This window comes from Arachis ipaensis, chromosome B06 (assembly GCF_000816755.2).
Source record: "Arachis ipaensis cultivar K30076 chromosome B06, Araip1.1, whole genome shotgun sequence".
In the NCBI taxonomy this organism is placed as follows: Eukaryota; Viridiplantae; Streptophyta; class Magnoliopsida; order Fabales; family Fabaceae; genus Arachis; species Arachis ipaensis.
The window spans coordinates 15732387-15750425 of NC_029790.2; the positions used below are offsets into that span (position 1 = coordinate 15732387).

The 18039-nt window shown below is 38.4% G+C and overlaps 4 protein-coding genes across 7 annotated transcripts in view; 2 read left to right on the plus strand and 2 right to left on the minus strand.

Moving 5' to 3' along the window:
• The window catches only part of LOC107645793 (inositol phosphorylceramide glucuronosyltransferase 1), a 4299-nt gene extending 733 nt beyond the window's left edge, over positions 1-3566 (minus strand). Inside the window, exons 1-9 of the mRNA XM_016349910.2 lie at positions 3067-3566; positions 2856-2976; positions 2384-2569; positions 2077-2240; positions 1583-1690; positions 1302-1439; positions 1081-1209; positions 584-869; positions 340-463 (exon numbers count right to left, since the gene is read on the minus strand). Of these exons, the coding sequence (XP_016205396.1) occupies positions 340-463; positions 584-869; positions 1081-1209; positions 1302-1439; positions 1583-1690; positions 2077-2240; positions 2384-2569; positions 2856-2976; positions 3067-3303 (1493 nt within the window). The 5' untranslated portion in view covers positions 3304-3566. The remainder of the gene's footprint in view (positions 1-339; positions 464-583; positions 870-1080; positions 1210-1301; positions 1440-1582; positions 1691-2076; positions 2241-2383; positions 2570-2855; positions 2977-3066) is intronic.
• On the plus strand, positions 4360-5483 carry LOC110263704 (actin-2-like). Its single transcript, XM_021105447.1, has 2 exons — positions 4360-4657; positions 4822-5483. The coding sequence occupies exons 1-2, from the start codon at positions 4360-4362 to the stop codon at positions 5481-5483; spliced, it is 960 nt and encodes a 319-aa protein (XP_020961106.1).
• On the plus strand, positions 9592-10953 carry LOC107646444 (serine/threonine-protein phosphatase 7 long form homolog). Its single transcript, XM_016350627.1, has 3 exons — positions 9592-10235; positions 10329-10410; positions 10495-10953. The coding sequence occupies exons 1-3, from the start codon at positions 9592-9594 to the stop codon at positions 10951-10953; spliced, it is 1185 nt and encodes a 394-aa protein (XP_016206113.1).
• On the minus strand, positions 14779-17759 carry LOC107645792. 4 transcript variants are annotated; one of them, XM_021104104.1, is made up of 7 exons: positions 17547-17759; positions 17206-17378; positions 16253-16332; positions 16105-16174; positions 15905-16014; positions 15229-15343; positions 14839-15151 (listed from the first exon to the last, which is right to left on the minus strand). In XM_021104104.1, the coding sequence occupies exons 3-7, from the start codon at positions 16314-16316 to the stop codon at positions 15067-15069; spliced, it is 444 nt and encodes a 147-aa protein (XP_020959763.1). In that variant the 5' UTR covers positions 16317-16332; positions 17206-17378; positions 17547-17759; the 3' UTR covers positions 14839-15066. The 4 variants fall into 4 exon arrangements, with proteins under 4 accessions (XP_016205395.1, XP_020959763.1, XP_020959764.1 ...); XM_016349909.2 differs by lacking the exon at positions 17206-17378 and having other exon boundaries at positions 14779-15151; positions 15272-15343; XM_021104105.1 differs by lacking the exon at positions 17206-17378 and having other exon boundaries at positions 16253-16328.

Sequence of the window (18039 nt, forward strand, 5' to 3'; positions counted from 1 at the left end):
GAGGGCAATGCTCATTTTCAACTTAAAAACTACTTAGAACTTAAAAGTAGCTGCTACTGCTATGCAATGAACCAACAAACTACAAATTACAGGAGAAGGCAACTACTAAGGGCTTGTTTGCTACTAACGGAGAAGGGATACTATGACATCTCTGAAAAGAGATAATATTGGTTGACAAACCACAACTCAAGCTGAATCTGATAAGAGTAATCAGAATCACCAAGACGAAATTGACATTGAAAAAAATTTCAAGTGTCTTAACTAGATCTATCATGATGGCTTACACTATGCATGCTTCTATTAGAGCTCTCCTTCTAAATAAGTTTAGTTCCAAGTTACCTAACAAACAGGGCAGTTATTCCAAAAACGAAAGGCAAAGATGGAGCTGCAATTGCCAGAAAGGCCATCCCTAAACCATAGAACCACGTAGTAGCATCACAAGATGAGGCTTGTCGTTGATGACCTGTAAATACCCCAAAAAGATAAAAAGATGTCAAAAAAATTTTTATATGGAATACAAATATTGAGATCAAAACTCAAAGAAAGATAATACAATAAATAAGCTTTGGTCATGAGGTCATACGTTTTCCTGAATCGTAATCAGAAGACCCAGGTTGCGACAAGGACGACACTGCTTTTGATGCCACAATCTTTCCCCACTGATAAATCAAATGGAGATAACCTCCAAATAATATAAAGAAAATTGTGAATGTCCATTCATACATCAAAAGTAAACCAGTCCATGGCATCACTTGCCGAGGAATAATCGCAAGAGCTATTCCTAGAGACACCACTGCAGCCATAAAACAGACACAGATGGAAATGCCTCCCAAATAGACAGGAACCTTGAACTGAGAACCATTTAAGAGCTGTTCAACACCACAGAAAAGGAATTTATTGAGTCAATTGTCAAATATACATAAATAATAAGTCTAAGCATTTTGAATAACAAGTTATAGACATTAAGACATAGACACAAGGCACAAATCACGATGACTTGTGCAGTATTTGGCATGTGAGAGCCTCGGATGAGAAAGATCCAAATTCCCATTCAGAAAACAGAGGACGTAAAAGGCTGACCTGATGGGACGAACTGATTGTTGATGTCGAAATACTAGTATATGTAAGTGGTCCAGTTGATCTAATCTTGTAATAATGGCGTCTGAAATGATCACATAGCGAGCTTCTACAAAATGAAGACCCTTGATTCTGCAGGAGATACAATATTCCGATACTTACTTTAAAGTCCATTTGCTCAATGCTTGAGATATAAAGAAAAATATTAGTCCATGATTGCTGACCTTTAGAAATGAATGGTAGAAGCAGATGAGAAGAGCACAGAGTGGTAGCAGAAAGAGAAACTTCACAAGAAAACTCTCTTTAGGATTTTGGCCCCCTCCCGTGCCAGGAAGGGATTCTGCAAGTTGTACTCTTATATCCTGCATAACCATAAAAGAAAAAGTCAGCATACTTTTATCACAAACTTCAAACTAAGCAGCATGGTACAGAGAAAAATGGGGAAGACAACAATTTTTCAAATATCATTAAAAGCGCAAAAGAGGATAGTAAGTTGCAGAAATACCTGCCAGACATCAACAGGTTTCAGAAGCCATGATGTCCACCAGTCCCAGGGCTTAAGAGGGCCAAGTGTGTAGTGAATCACACGGAGTTCATTCTCATCAACCATCCACTGAAAAAATATCATATTGATTAAATTATTGAACTAAAAATTCAAAAGCAGCACTAAATAACCTCTTGTCAATATGTCATTATTAATGTAGATCACCTGAATGGTATATATTATTTGAATTATTACAAAACATCTGGGGACAACAGGCCGCATATCGTTGATGAAATAAAAGTAATTAAACGTCAGGTGTATTGAAGTATAGGACTCTTCTAGACGAAATATAGATTACGGCATTAGGCAGATAAATGAAGCTGGTATGAATAAGGATATCAAATATCATTAAGTTAAGAGGGGGGAGAAGAAAAAGGGGCATATATTGCATGTGCCTTACTGACTCTATTACTTGAAAGGAATGTAACATCCTCTCATTACCTATATTCTAGTACCTTGTTAGCAAGCATGTAAAGACCAACATCAGCATTATACAGCGTTGAAAGTCGCTCCATTTGAGGAATGGGTCTGGACTTCAATGCCTCTGGGCTCAAATTTGGCTCAAAAACATGTGCATTTGGAAAATCAGAGTAATATGAATTGAGAAATCCTTGATCTCCTGTAAAGGGAGAAAGACAGAAGAAGATAACCGTTATCATGCTATCGAATTTGAACCGACTTCTCATATAGGTGTTTCCAACAGCGATATTCAAGGAACAAGTAATCATAGAATTTCAAATTGGTGTCTAAAAATTGTTTTACCTCCTGTATATGACGCAAGAGTCTTCACTTTGCTCATCATGTCATTAAAAAGGGTTTCAGATGGCTCCACCACCATGACTCCCGAATTCAACCTCTCAGAATGCTTCAGATTAGCACAGAATTTTTGACATTTGAATAGATCATCAATATTTTTTACCACAATAGTGTCCGCATCAAGATAAACAACTGCACATTCAAATTCAATACAAAAACAACAAATAAGCCATGCTCCGTATCCCACAATAAGAGAGGAAGCACAAATCCTTTAATATAAATTGCCAGCTCCAATTTGACTTAACTCAAAAGAAGCTAACAACATATTATTAAAAAAGGAAATGTTTCAAGATAATTAAACTTAATAGTAAAATACTAAATGGAAATTAACCCTAAATAGAAACTTTACAAGTTTCCTCCTTATTGTTGTAACCAGATAACACTAAACAATAACACAAAGCCCCCAAGAAAATGTTACCTTTCTTGTAGTTAGTCATGTTAAATATTTTGAGCTTTGTGTAGACGCCCCAAAATCTCTTTGGACGCACTCGATTAGGATTAGCCAGTAAACTAATCATCTCAACTATCCATCCATCAGCCTGCAGAGAAAAAAAAAATAATAATCAAAATAACATTTTGGGATTGATGACCAAAAATTAAGCAATTACGATGTGAAATGATTCACTTACCCTAAGAAGGTTTTTGGCATAATCGGAGACTCCATCGGAGACAAGAACGACCATGTCCTTGGTGGATCCAGTGTTACGTATGGATTTACCGAGAACTCGAACGCCCAACAAGAACTCATCACCGTAGAGAAGAGTGACATATGCCTCATCGGTCCTCACTGAAGCTCCCAATTGAACGAAAACCATCAAAATCACTATTAAACACGACCATGATGATGCCCTATGTGTTTTCATCATACCTCAAATCCCCGATCCTACTAGTGCTTCGAACTTGATGACAGTGAAATAAGTATAGGGGGAAAGAAAAAAGGGAAAAAATGTTGAAACTTGAAGTGAAAGGTGTTTGATTTGAGGAATATGTAGGTTATGTTCTTCTCATCTATGACCTTTCTTTCTTTCTTCCTTCCTTCTGGTGGTCTTCTCTGGCTGCGGCCTGCGTGCTTGCGAATTTTCTGATCCTCTGTGATCGGTTCCACGGGAATAAGCTGCACCGCCTTTGTTGATTTTCTTTTAAATGATAATATGATATATTGATTAATAAATTTGTTGGGATGTAGAAGATAAAATTTAAATTTTTAATATTTATTTAAATGGATTAGTAAATTAATTATTTTAATTTATTTTTTAAATTATTTTTTTATTTTTTTTTATGTTTTTTTAAAGTTAAATTCTATTCAATTAAAAGAATAGAGTACAAAAATGAGATTTACTTAAAACATCAAGAGTAAAGGATAAATAGGTCCTTGATCTTTTTTTGCGGATATTTTCGTTCCCGAAAAATAGAAAATACATTCATGTTCCTGAACTCTGTAAAACGTGGACAAATATACCCCTCCGTTGAAGTCACCTCATTAAACTCGACGGAAAACGCTGATGTGGCTCCCGCGACGCTAAACTGGCCGTTATGGGATGACACGTGGACTGGAGCTTCTAAACAGAGGATGTATTAGTCCCCAGTCCACCAAAACGACGCCGTTCTTCCAATGAATTCAATATTTCAACACCCTTCTTCTCCGCCGCATTCAACTGCCGCCATTACCACCCTTCTTATGGCCTGCAAGACCATTCATCACCTCTACCAAGTCCACGCCTCCATCATCCAATGAGATCTAGAGCAAGATGACTTCATCATCTCCCGCTTCATTTTCTTTTCCGCCTCCTTTGCCGCTCTGCTTCATATTACACCGTCGTCTTCGACCGCGTCCTTGGCCCTTCCCCTTTCTCTGGAACTCACTCATCGGAGCCCACACCAAAGGAAGTTACTTTCTCGACGCCCTCTGTACTTTTATTCGCATGAAGGCACATGGGTCTCTTCCCGATAGGTACACTTACTCTTCTTTGATTAAGGCCTGTTCAAGAATGTGCAGATCCTGCGAAGGAAAATTGCTCCATGGCTCGGCGTTGAGGTGTGGGGTTGAAGGTGATATGTTTGTTGGAACCTGTTTGGTCGATATGCATGGGAAATGTGGAAAGATTGGTGATGCTCGTAAGGTGTTTGATGGAATGTCTAAGAAGAATGTAGTTTCATGGACGGCTATGGTGATTGGCTATGTGAAGGTTGGGGATATGGTGGAGGCATGTAAAGCATACGGTGATTCAGAGTCAGGAGAGATTGCTGCTAATCAACTTTTTGAGATTGAGTAAAGCCGCTTGTGGTGGAACCGTCCACGTAGGAGTAGGAGTACAGACATGGGGAGTGGATCTTGGTGTGGTTGTAGGTTCTGGTTTGATGTTGTTTTGCTCTGTTTTATGCAGGGATTGTCTTGGACTTTGGAGATGGTGTCAGTCACACAATTCCTATCTATGAAGGTTATGCTCTTCCGCATGCAATCTTGCGTTTGGATCTTGCAGGGCGTGATCTCACCGATGCCTTGATGAAGATCTTGACTGAGCGTGGATACTCTTTCACGACATCAGCTGAGCGTGAAATTGTGAGAGACATGAAGGAGAAGCTAGCTTATATTGCTCTTGATTATGAGCAAGAGCTAGACACTGCGAAGACTAGCTCAGCTGTTGAAAAGAGTTATGAGCTACCAGATGGACAGGTTATCACAATAGGAGCTGAAAGATTTCGATGCCTTGAAGTTCTCTTCCAGCCATCCATGATTGGGATGGAATCTCCTGGAATCCATGAAACCACATATAATTCGATCATGAAGTGTGATGTTGATATTAGGAAGGATCTATATGGTAACATTGTCTTGAGTGGTGGTTCCATTATGTTCCCAGGCATTGCTGACAGGATGAGCAAGGAGATTACAGCATTGGCACCGAGTAGCATAAAAATTAAGGTTGTAGCACCACCAGAGAGGAAGTACATTGTTTGGATTGGGGACTCCATTTTGGCATCCCTTAGAACATTCCAACAGGTAAAAATAATGCATCACCATAGTTACATAGAGCAAATCATTAAATAATCTTTGTTTCAAGAAAACCATACTAGGTCGCTGCTGGTGTCTGCCACCAGGAGGAGGCTCTGCGGCGGTGATCCGATTCGGAGATCCAAGAAGTATTGACCGACCCGGTTCAGGCACCGGAGACGAGTGGAGACTTTAGAGACCCGCGGCGGCTGTGGAGGGCTCCGAAGAGGGTTGAAAGGCGGTGAGTGTTTGAGGAGAGAAGCTGAGCTAGCAAGGAGAGTGGATTATTCTAGCAAGGTAGTGAAACGGCGTCGTTTTCTTGCCTGGGGACTAATATGTCCAATTTCCAAAAGCTCAGAGCCATGTGTCATCCTGTAACGGATAGGTCAGCTCCTCCTTTGCCACGTCATAGTTTTCCGTCAGGTCAAACGCAGTGAATTCAACGGAGGGATATATTTGTCCACATTTTACAGAGTTCAGGGACATGAATGTATTTTCTATTTTTCGGAGACGAAAATATCCGCAAAAAAAGGTCAGGGACCTATTTGTCCTTACATCAATATACACGGGTAGTAGTGGAATTTTTCAATAAGTGTAAGAAAATAACCTGAATAGAGAATTAAAATAAACAGAAATAATTTTTTTATATGGATCGTGTATTGATATTTTGGCTGAATATTTAGGAAGGAGGTGTTTTGCTGGTTTGTGGATGTCACAGTTAACATATAGGAGGCGTGATACCGGTCCGTCAGAGGCGTGTCAGTTCTCCAGCAACACGCAGTGGGCGTGTTGCCTGCGAATCAAGCAGGTTTTGCAGAGGTTCCGTGCCTTCCTAATGTGCTGCAGCAACACGAAGTGGGCGTGTTGGAGGCTGTCTCCATGCAGGGGACAGCTCCTCCACCCCGGTAAGCAGCGAACGTTAGTATTGGGCTCTATAAAAAACAAGGTTCTGAAAATCGGACCGGACTGGCCGGTCAAACCGATTTTACTGCGAACCGGCCATGCAAGCAGTCCAGTCCTCCTCCAATAACCGATGGAGATAAAACCGTTGAAAAACTGTTGAACCGGCTGAGAACCGACGGTTCCTCTAAAACGACGCCGTTTTTTAATTGGTTAAAAAAATGAAACCCGCGTACTCGACCCGCTTGTGACCCAGAAGCCAGAACCACCCCCCTCTTCCCCCATTCATTCATCTCAGATCTCACATTCTCACTCCATCGTGAACCCTAGCCCTCTGTAGCAAAGGAATAACGTACCCAGTACCCTAGCCCAGTAGCCCTCCATCGTCGCCGCGGTTCACAGGTCGTCAGCGCCGCTGCCGTCGCCAAGTCCTCAGCACGGCCGCTTCAACCTCTTCCCCGTGTCCGGAACCCAGTCACTCGGCAGATCCTCTTCGTCTTCGCTGGAAGCTCGAACCCAGGTGAGTGACTCCTCGTCTTCATCTTCTCTGAACTTCTTCTTCAATTTTTGTTCCATAATTCTTCAATTCATCTTGGGTCTTGGGTCTGCGTTCTTCGTGCTTCGGTCTTCTTAGACTGTATGGTTCTGATTCCAGAACTCCTAATATTGCTGTTTTAGTGTTTTGCACTTTTGCTGCTTTGTAATTGTTACTCTGTTTTAGTCCAGAACACCTAATATGTTGGAAACTTGCTCTGTTATGTAACTGTTACTCCGATTTAGTGTTTTGGTGTTTTGTTAATGCTGGAAACTTACTCTGTTTTGCAATATTGTTGAATGGTGTAGGCAGAATTGCTGTAGGCAGAATTGCTGATATGGTCTTGTTAATTTCATATCTGTTAATTTCATTGAAGTTCTAAAAGTTGTTCAATTTTTGTTCCATTTTTCTTGTAATGTTTTGTAATTGCCTGTTGCTGATGGATCTGTCTTGTATTTGCTAGTTGGTGATGGCTATAAATTTTTTTTTCAAATTTACTGATGGCTTGATGATTTTTTGATTTCTCGTTGTGCTGCGGCTGTTTTCAAAATGTATCGAGGCAAAATAACAAAATATTGTAATTACCTAACCTAAAAGCTATTTGATTGTTTGCTTAGACGAAATCTATTCATTATTGGCTAAAATTCTCTGCATATTATTTGTTCTTTTAACTAGAACTCATTTTACTTATGTGTTGTTAACTTGTTATCCTTTTGGGATTCTCTTCAACAGAACACAAGTACTTGTAGCTTTGTCTGGAACCCACACTCTTGGAAGTAAAGGTTTTGGAAGTCCAACTTCTTTTGACAATGCATATTATAAGATTCTTTTGGAGATTCCTTGGGCAAATTCAGGTAAGCTCATAACTAAGTTAGAAGATTGTTCTCTGACTCAATTCTTTGTTTAATGAAAATGAAGGAGTTGAATGCATAACATGCCTTCAAGATTCAATAACTAGCTTATTTTGATGATTTGTGCCTGTCAACGGATCTTAATGTTAGAAAAAAAATTTCAGTTTCTTTGGCATCATTTTTTTTTTTTGCAACAAGCTATAAATGACATGAACATCTGTGATTGATTTGATTGTGTGCTCAATTTTTCGGATAGACCAAATATGTTCAATCTTTTTTTTGTTACCTTTTAGTTTTATGAACAACTTTTCTTGTCATTCTCAAATGATGGTTTTGTTCTCTCAGGTGGCATGTCAAGTATGATTGGCCTTCCTTCAGATCTCAAATGCCGGTTTTGTTCTCAAATACTTCAATATTAGGATTAAATTATTATATAAATGGGTAAAATAATTTAGGATTAGAAGCATAATGTTCAATTTTAATATTTAGATATTTTTTTTATCATTTAACTTTTGAGTTTGTATTTTGATAAAGATCATATGGTTTTAGTTGATGAAATTTCATGTAATGTTTTAAATTTGAAAGATATTTAAAGATTTATATTAGACTATAATTATATTTTAGGATGTTTATTTATAATTTATTTATTATTTTATTTTAAAACAATTTTTTCGGTTGAACCACGGTTGAACCGGTTAAACCAATAAACCAATGAACCAATGACTAAAACAGTTCGATGACCGGTCCGGTTCTCAGAACCCTGATAATTTCTGTTACTGATTTTAGATCTGAAATTGTAGTTGATGATTGCTGAATTATTGCTTGATTCTGGCAAGATTGAAAGCATGGTTCAATAACCGGTCTGGTTCTCAAAACCTTGATAAAAAAGAGACCTTCACCCCATTTCATGCATTAGAACTAGGCTATCTTATGTTAGTGTATGTTTAGAGAGAAGAAGGGTTGTTGTTAGTGAATGTTTAGAGAGAAGAAGGGTTGCGAGGAAAGAAAGAAGGATAGTGTTTAGTTTAGTGGTGCTAAAAAAAATAGAAAAAAATAGTAGTTTGTATTTATTTAAAAAAATAGTACGTAATTATACGACACTCGAAGAACATATTATAAATTATTTGGATCATCCAGTTTATGTAAGTTGATAAATTATATTTTTTATGTATTTAAATTTTTTTAATTTTTGTTATTTAACATATAAAAATATAGTAGAATTATTAGTTTTTGTATTTTATGAATATTTTGGAATAAAATTTTTATTTCTAAAATATAATTATATTTTATTTTATATAAATGTGAATATATAATTTTTTTATTATTTTTCTTAGAATGGAATTATTTTTCTATGTGTTTAATAAACAATTTGAATATTAATAAATAAATAAATATTTTGATAAATAAATATTATTAAATATTTTATTTAATTTTGGGAAAAAAATCATTTATATTTATTTATTTATTAATATTCAAATTGTTTATTAAACACATAGAAAAATAATTCCATTCTAAGAAAAATAATAAAAAAATTATATATTCACATTTATATAAAATAAAATATAATTATATTTTATTTTATATAAATGTGAATATATAATTTTTTTATTATTTTTCTTAGAATGGAATTATTTTTCTATGTGTTTAATAAACAATTTGAATATTAATAAATAAATAAATATTTTGATAAATAAATATTATAATAAATATGTGAATATTTATAACAATATATTGATGTCGATTTATTATTTGTAAGAATTATTATTTATTTAAACTAATAAATATATTTTTGTGGAACCAGCCTAACAGGAATTTAATGGTTTGTAAACTGGATCCGTTACAGACGTGGAACCCGGTGGTCGAAAACTACTTACGCTTAATGGGATTCTATCACGTTTCTAGGATTGGGGTGATAAGAGGATTTTACTCTTTATTAGCTGCTCTGGTGGAAAGGTGGAGGCCAAAAACTCACACCTTTGTATTGCCGGTGGGTGAGGTTACTGTCACACTGGAAGATGTCGCTCATATATTTGGCCTACCCATTGATGGAGAGCCTATGAGTGGATGGATAAATAATAGTAGCGACTTCCTACAGAGCCAGAGTATCGCGATATTCGGTCGTAAACCAGAAGTTAGTAGTTCTTCGAAATCCTATATAAAGCTGGGTTCGGTTCGACGTATCAGAGACGCAGAGCCATTGGACACTGAGTCCATTAGGAGAAAAGTCAGATACTCAATTTTCTATTTGTTGGGTTCGACCCTATTCACAGATAAGTCGACCGCATATGCCCACGCGAAGTATCTACCATTGCTTCGCGATTTCGAGCGGATCCATACTTATAGTTGGGAGTCAGCATGTCTCGCACATCTTTATAGAGCACTATGCCGTGCATCACGATATGATACAAAGGAGATGGATGACCCTCTTAATCTGTTGTTTGTTTGGGCATGGGAGCGAATGCCCTGTATTGCACCCATACTGAGACAGACCCTTCCACCGGCTGAGATACCAGTTGCTATGAGGTAATAATTCCTATTTTAGTCCTGTGTTATATTCACAATGCATGTTTGATTTACGGTGAATTTTTAAAATTTTTTCACTGAATCATGTTTCAGGTGGAGTTACTCGGAACGGACCACAGCGTGGTTATTGAAGACCGCAGCGAGATTTAGGCAGGATATAGACTACATAGAGGAGGTAAATATTTAGGGTTCATGTGATTCCTATTTCCAAACATTAATATTAGGGTTCAAATATACCAATAATATGTGGCAATTTGAGTGGCGGCCGTTCGACAGATTGATCATATCCGACGAGTTACATGGACATCTTGAGGTATGTGACATCGTTGCTCTGTTGTTATCATTCGAGTGTGTCGAATGGCACCCTGCGGACCGAGTGATGCGTCAGTTTGGGTATGCACAACCTCCCCCGCGAGTAGCAAGAGACATTCCACTGGACCATCATTGCATCACTCTTCGCGGAGTGCAACTTCATGACATGACAGTTTTACATGGGGTATGGATAGCAAAATGGGGCAACAAGCAAAACACTCGGCTGCGGGAAACTGCACCCCCTTCCGAACTGGGACTTTATACCGACAATGGAGTACTAGGATTGGTATGTGGGCTTGTACGGACATATGCTGAGATTGTCAGAGCACGTTCTTTAGTATCCATATCAGCTACCAGCACCACAGCCACCTGCACCTCAAGGTCCACCTCAGCATGCAGTGTTTGATCCGTTTCCTTATTACATACCGTAGCTACTGGATCACCAGTCATGGTAGCCATCACACTCACCATAGTGGATCCAGCCACCACGTCCAGTCCGGCGACCACGGCGAGGGCAGTCATCACAGACATCGCAGTCAGCATAGTGGGCACAGTCAGCACAGTGGGCACAATCAGCACAGCCACCACTCTCAGCACAACCACCAGGGTCAGTCCGGCCAGCATAGTCAGCCCATACTTACCATTCCATCCGGTCATGAGTGGTTTGACTTTCTGTTGGTCCCATCGCAGATTCCCGTCGACGGTCACGGAGACCAGCAACTACAGCATTGGGCCAATGCTGGTTGGCCTGATCTTATGACAGATTCCTGTGGTATGCAGGGTCCTGCTTCCAACCTCTTATAGTTGATGTTGTACTCCTCCACCATTGAAGAATACCTTATGTTGACAACAAGTTTTTGCAAGCGAGGGACTCTGAATGCCCTTAAGAAGTTGCTGCCGATGTACCTTATATAAAACATCCACCATGCTCTTGGAGGTTCCAGTCACCTCTGAAATAATTTACTGCTGCCCGGATTGACTCATGTCGGTCTGAGATCATACCAACATTGTCTCTTCTAACAACATGCATTCGCAGATTCCTGAAAAAGAAGTTCCACGCATCAGCTGTCTCTCCTTCCACCAAGACAAAAGCGATAGCCATAATGTTTTGGTTCCCATCTTGTGCAACAGCAACCAGAAGTGTACTTTTGTATTTTCTGTATAGGTGTGTGCCGTCAACCTGAACTAGAGGCTTGCAATGCCTGAATGCTCGAATGCATGGATTGAAACTCCAAAATACGCAATGAAGTATTTTTTACACCGTACGCCTCCTCATTCCCGTTGTACAGTGGTCGTGTTTCTATTTGGACAACTGAACCAGGCATCTTCTGAATCATGACCAAGAGCCACCATGGCAAAACTTGGTAAGAATCCTCTCAACCATCAAAAACTTTGGCTATGGACTTCTGCTTTGCCAACCAAATCTTTCGGTAACTGATGGTATAGTTGAACCTTGACTGGACTTTCGCTATTATAGATTTCACCTTGATGGACGGGTCAGTCTCGACCAATGGCCTTATAGCCTCAGCAACTGTATCTGAGTCCAACTTGGAATGATTCTGTAAAATCATTCCCATTGTGCACGTATACCTACTGTTGTATCTGCGTATCTCCCAACAACCTTTTTTCCGTATTAAGCTGGCTCGGATAAGCCAGTCGCACCCACGCCCATACGTCTTGCATTTTGCATAGAACGTCTGTGGCTCAGACTCATACACATTATAGTCAACTCCTCTTGAGATAGTGTAACTTCTAATTGTTGCGACGACCGAATTTTTAGAACTGTATTCCATTCCAATCCTGAACTCTCCGTCCTCAGGATCAGCAATGCCTACAGAAAGCAGAAATCATCATTCATTAATCAATCAAAAATATAAATTACAAAAAACGTATTATTCAGTCATCACGTACCTATGTTTTCATATTCTGAAAATTCCAGTGCATGCTTGGCATCAAGATCCAAGTTACGCAGAAAAGGTGGAATATTCATCGGTTGACTGCCCAAGGGATAAACCACTACATTCTCCGTTGCAGCCTCAATTCCCACATCACCATCCTCGTCTTCGTCGCCGGCTTCATAAGTAGCTTCAAAGTCCTCTTCGCTGTCACTATTCATTCCTTTGTACACTGCAGCTCTATCATCCTCTATATCTAAATCATTTTGAATCTCATCTGCCTCTACGTTTTCAAACTCAACATACACCTCAATCTGTGGTTGTCGCATCTGAGTATGACGGTGAATTTGGAACATATTCTACATACTCGCTTTGTCAATGATCGGCATGATATCAAACTGTATTAGACCACCAAAAACTAAAACTGGATTCCAGTATAGAATTATGCTCACTCTCCTAAACATACCGTTCTCTATGCTTTGACAGAGACCGTTTTAAAGCTCCATTAACATCATGGTGCATGGAACCACAAATGAAAACGAATTCTGACACACAAATCTCACTCCCTCATGAGTATTCCGTATAATCTCACCGTTGCGATATACTACCAAATTTACATTACCTTCCATTACACTACAAACACACTCAAAGAACACTCTACATCACACTGTTCTTCGCAATGAAAATGGTACCGAGCTTTGCCTTATATAGAGGGGAGCACTCAACATGCCTTCCACGTGTTGCTTCGTCGGCCAATCAGAGTGAGCCACGTGTCAACACGCCCCATGCGTGCTGACTCAGCATGCCCCTACGTGTTGTAGCTTCAACTAACCAGGCTTCACCACATGTCACGCCCCCCACGTGCTGCATGTAACATGCCCCCTGTGTGTTAGACCTTGAATATGACACGTCCCCAAAGCTGTAAATACACTCACTACACCCATTTCTAATTAAAACACCCACACTAACTCCATAATGAAATTCTTGAGCCTGGAATAAACAGATAAGAAACAGAGGGGTGGGGTTTATGTTAATAGTGCTCTCAACATTTCTTCCATGGCCACTGAAGCTGCTTTTAAGATCTGCTGCGAGGTGATTGCTTTGTCTTCGAAGATCTTCAAGTTGCGCGCTTTCCAAATCTGCCAGAGGACTACGGCCACATAGGTGAGGTTCCTTTTCGCATCTACTCTGCATCTGAGCTCCTTCAACAGTTCCTCCCACCATTTTCATGGAGGTTCTTCAGTTAGTGGCACGGGTAAATTCACTTAATTCCATGTTGAAGCTGAGAGTGGACAAGTAAGTAAGCAATGTTGAATCGATTCTTATTCTTGTGTGCATATTAGACAGGTAGGATTAATAGAAAAATAACAATTTATTCGAAACTAATTTGGTGTTATTTTTTTAATCGTTCATTGTGGACTAACAACATAACACTAAACCAATAATTTCTCAATGTGCAAGTCATTGCCTTGTATTTATCCTCTTATAATTTGGTTTAGTGCTATGTTGTTAATTCACAATGAACGTAGTTTGTCCGCAATGACAGCCTATTTTCGGGGTTTATGGTGAAGGCTTGTTAGGCACAGGAGAGCCTGCTGATGTTCTAGCTGACGAGTCTTGGAAATAATATGTCAGTTGTAATAGGTTGTGGATACGCTAAGACTTAGGATAGTATTGTGATTGAGAGTACTTCTCTCTCTCACTGTGGAGCTACAATGTGGCTTTGTCACATTAAATAAAAAAAATCCATGGAAGAAAAATAAATATTGGTGCAGTAATAGATAAATCATGTTATTTATAGTAATTTGGATTAAAAAAAATAACAAACACCAAATTAGTTTCGAATAAATTGTTATTTTTCTTAAAAACTCTTATTTTCGTTAAGCAAGTTGATTTATCTATTACTTTTAATAAAATTTTTAATATGTATGTTTAAAAAATATCATTAAAGAACAAATTAGTATTTTTTGCATACAAATCCATCTTAAAATGGTTCCTTATTTTTCTTTTTTTCTCACCTATTGGGTCATTACTATTCTGATGATTCCTTTGACACCTACAGTTGCTCACTTTTCTGGGCCTCAATTCACATCATATCCATTTTGCATTACAAACATTAAAACCCAATAAGCCCGTAAAGAAAATGGCCCAGTGACCCACCTACCTTAACAAACTTCATTAGCCATTATCCTTAATAAAGGTGAATGAGATACGGAATTACACTACAAACAAGTACGCTCGGTCACTCTCCACGCATCGTGTTCTGTAGATGACACGTTTGGACAAGGAGGTCAGCACTCAGCACCATAGAAATTTCATCAAGTTATTGTCTATGCTTCAAGTTCAACAGATGGTAACCTGAGAATTCAATTGGGTCCCTAATAATATATCGTAAGTTCTGCATGACACTGCTGAAACAAGCTTAGATTAGCTTATCAGCCAAAAAATCTTACTTATATTATCTTACACAAAATTGGTAGGTTTTCTATGGTACAATAAAATCAGTACTTAATGTGTGATTAACATTTTCTCATTTGAGCAAGCCCAAGAAAGGGGCATAAATATTCTGATAATTTGCTCTCTTCCTAACAGATACAAACAAATGTGGATGTGCAACTTCACATCTAAAGATTTTTCCGTCCTAATTGCCAAGTTAACTGATCAGCAGCCGCCATAGCACGAGATGCCGGACCAATGGACCCTTCATACCTGTATATGTAGACATAAACTGTTAGAGAGTGCATCGTAAAAATCCATGATAAAGGAGCTGAAATAATATGGCTTACAAAGCAACTAAGATATATGCTGCCGTTTGAATAACAATTGCACCTTCACCAGCAGGCTTTGATGTGTTTATGCACCTTCCACTAAACCAATTCTCGTGAATTGAGGTCACCAAGTCTGCCATCCAAATTTCAATGCACCATTGAAAAAGTCATGAGTCCAATGACATGCATTATTATACCATCAAATGCAAATTAACTTATAACATGCATCACCCTGCCCATCTACAATCCAGAACAAAAAATTTCAAACTTTGTGCTAAATAGCTGCAGCTGAAACCTTAATCTAGCTCAATTACTCATCAAGAATTCTGTGAAGCTACCAGTTGCTTGTAGAATTAGGGTTAGCTGATGAAGTTGGGAGTTTGAACTTGTACTAGACATATGTTCCTTGTAGTTTGTAAGTTCAGTACAAATGTTTACAATCCACCATATATCCGATAATCACAGGGATATGAACTAGCAGCTAATATCAGCTACCCGTATTCGCTCGCACATACACACTAGCAGTGTCCTGTGATCATTCTAAATTAAATGTTAATTTCATAAGCTAAATCTCTTATTCACAGACTGCACACATAATTAAACAAGCATCATATATGCTCCACTAGTTCAGCTATCCAAGAACCCTAAATTCTTGATTCTTAAGAGCATAAGGAATACAAAAATTGCAGCTTACACTCATTGGAGGCAATAATGAAGGTTTCTGATTGGAGTTGATTGCGCTTGATGAAGTCTAGAAAGTGAGTCAATTCCATGGGATTGGCTTTGATTCCTTCCTGTTCAGCACTGCCAGCATCCAATGAACCCAAACATGGATCAAAATAATGTAAAAAAGGAAAAATCATATGAAGAACAGAGGATAATGGTGGTGCTTACATGGTAGATAACAAGCGAGAGGGTCCAGTTGGGTCATAATTAATCAACAAAGCAGCTTTCAAAGGGTGACCTAAACGACACAATAGTTTAAAACTCAAACATAAAGAGTGCTATTAAGAGGTTAATTAAGAGGGAAGACATTGCTCACCAGAATGACCAACGTTAGAGGAAGCCCACTTATCCCACGTTTTATGCACAAAACTCCAATCCATAAACCCTAAACCCTAACTAAACAAAATTGAAGGAAATAAACCATAGTTTTCAGAATCGAACTAGTAATCAAACCAGTTGGACTACTGGGTTACTGGGTAACCGGTTGACCCGGTCTCACTTAAATAATCAATTGTCCAGATATTAATCAAGAAAAAGAAAACACCCTGAAAATGAACGTTACAATGCAAAAGCTAAAATTATATTTTTTGTTTTTCAATGAAATATATTCCATTGGAAAATAAACTAATACAGCAGCATTCCAATATTCTTTTTGTGAACATGAACAATCCTCTAGAAAAACCTAAGTGTGTGGCTGTGACTTGTGATTATGTTTTTATGTGCCACAATATATCTTCTACAGTGACTCCTTTTTTTTTTGCACTTTTTAGCATCTTTGATCTAAACGTGCAATGGAAAACAAAAGGGCCAAAGAACAGAACATAGAAGACCCTTCCTGAATGAAGAAAAAGACAAATATAACAAAAAAACCTTCAACTCAAACCAAAATTCCACGTTGAAATCTTTTTTTCCCATACTTCAACCCACTCACAAAGAAGCCCAAAGAAGGGGTGGGCGTTGCAGTAAAAAATCAACAAATCCAGGCAGAAACACACCCGGTCACAAGCACAGCAATAAGATACAAACAGAAAACAGTCCTCAAAACAAACAACAAACTAAAACTAACAGATAAGCACATGGGAAAGACTAAAGGCTACAGATTAAGGTAAACCGAAACACCCTCATGCCCTCCCAGATTCTAGCTTTCTATTGATCCAATTCCTTTGCCAAAGATCCTTCAAAGTTAATACTTCACCGTACAAGTCCTCTAATTGTTAACCTTCCCATTTTCTCTCTTTTTAAAACAAACTCTTATTTATTACCACTGACCTCGAAATCAAACTATTGCAAAGTGATTAATCCACTGAGGAAATTAAAGAGTGCTACACAACACCAGAAGAAAGACCCTTCATCATTTGATTATCAAGCTAGGAGATAAATTTTATAGTGTATGTCTTCTGCTCTATTATCTATCTCAGTTTCTCCAACTTTAATATACAAGCCTCAAGAAAGGAAAAGAACATAAATCAATTAGTCTTACATACAAATATAACTCATCTAAACCTATTACAAATTAGATCAATCAGTTTTACATATAAATACATTAATATACTAAAACAGCAAAAAATCAGTATAAAAAATTAATAAGAATAACTAAAAAATGGACTCACCTACACTACACTGCAAAAGCAGAAAGTCAGAAACAAATTCAGGGACGGTTTTCCAACTTGGGGCTGTTGCAGAGCAGGCAACCGGCGAGAGAGATCAGAGCTTCGAAGAGGAGCCAACACGATGACGACGGAGGAAGCAGAGGCAGAGACAGACGAGGCACGGCGGAGCCAAGGCGGCCGGGACGACACAGACGGAGGAGGCAGAAAAGGGGGTTTTAAAAAAAAAAAACAAAATTGATCCGGTTCGTTTTCAAAACTGGATGGGTCACCGGTTTTAGTCAAACCGATTCTCATATGTTTTGATGTAAAGTTTGGTACTAATAACAATTTGGCCCGATTTGGCGGTTGGATGGGCAAATTTTTTATTTGATCGAATAAGTCAGTACGATTTTTACAACTTTATCAAAAATAAAAAACAGGAGGAGTTGTTTTATAGATGTTACACGGCACTGAATTCGATGGTTCGAAAACGTTTGGACTATCAAAATAGTCT

What these genes read in the sequence shown, in the direction of transcription:
- LOC110263704 (XM_021105447.1), top strand. Translation starts at nt 4,360, where the DNA reads ATGAAGGCACATGGGTCTCTTCCCGATAGGTACACTTACTCTTCTTTG. An exon ending in GGAGGCATGTAAAGCATACG is followed by an intron (nt 4,658 to 4,821) that starts GTGATTCAGAGT and finishes TGTTTTATGCAG; the next exon opens with GGATTGTCTTGGACTTTGGA.
- LOC107646444 (XM_016350627.1), top strand. Translation starts at nt 9,592, where the DNA reads ATGGGATTCTATCACGTTTCTAGGATTGGGGTGATAAGAGGATTTTAC. An exon ending in GAGATACCAGTTGCTATGAG is followed by an intron (nt 10,236 to 10,328) that starts GTAATAATTCCT and finishes ATCATGTTTCAG; the next exon opens with GTGGAGTTACTCGGAACGGA. An exon ending in ATATAGACTACATAGAGGAG is followed by an intron (nt 10,411 to 10,494) that starts GTAAATATTTAG and finishes TGGCAATTTGAG; the next exon opens with TGGCGGCCGTTCGACAGATT.
- LOC107645792 (XM_021104105.1), bottom strand. Translation starts at nt 16,316, where the DNA reads ATGGATTGGAGTTTTGTGCATAAAACGTGGGATAAGTGGGCTTCCTCT. An exon ending in TCTCGCTTGTTATCTACCAT is followed by an intron (nt 16,015 to 16,104) that starts GTAAGCACCACC and finishes GGATGCTGGCAG; the next exon opens with TGCTGAACAGGAAGGAATCA. An exon ending in CATTATTGCCTCCAATGAGT is followed by an intron (nt 15,344 to 15,904) that starts GTAAGCTGCAAT and finishes TTTGGATGGCAG; the next exon opens with ACTTGGTGACCTCAATTCAC.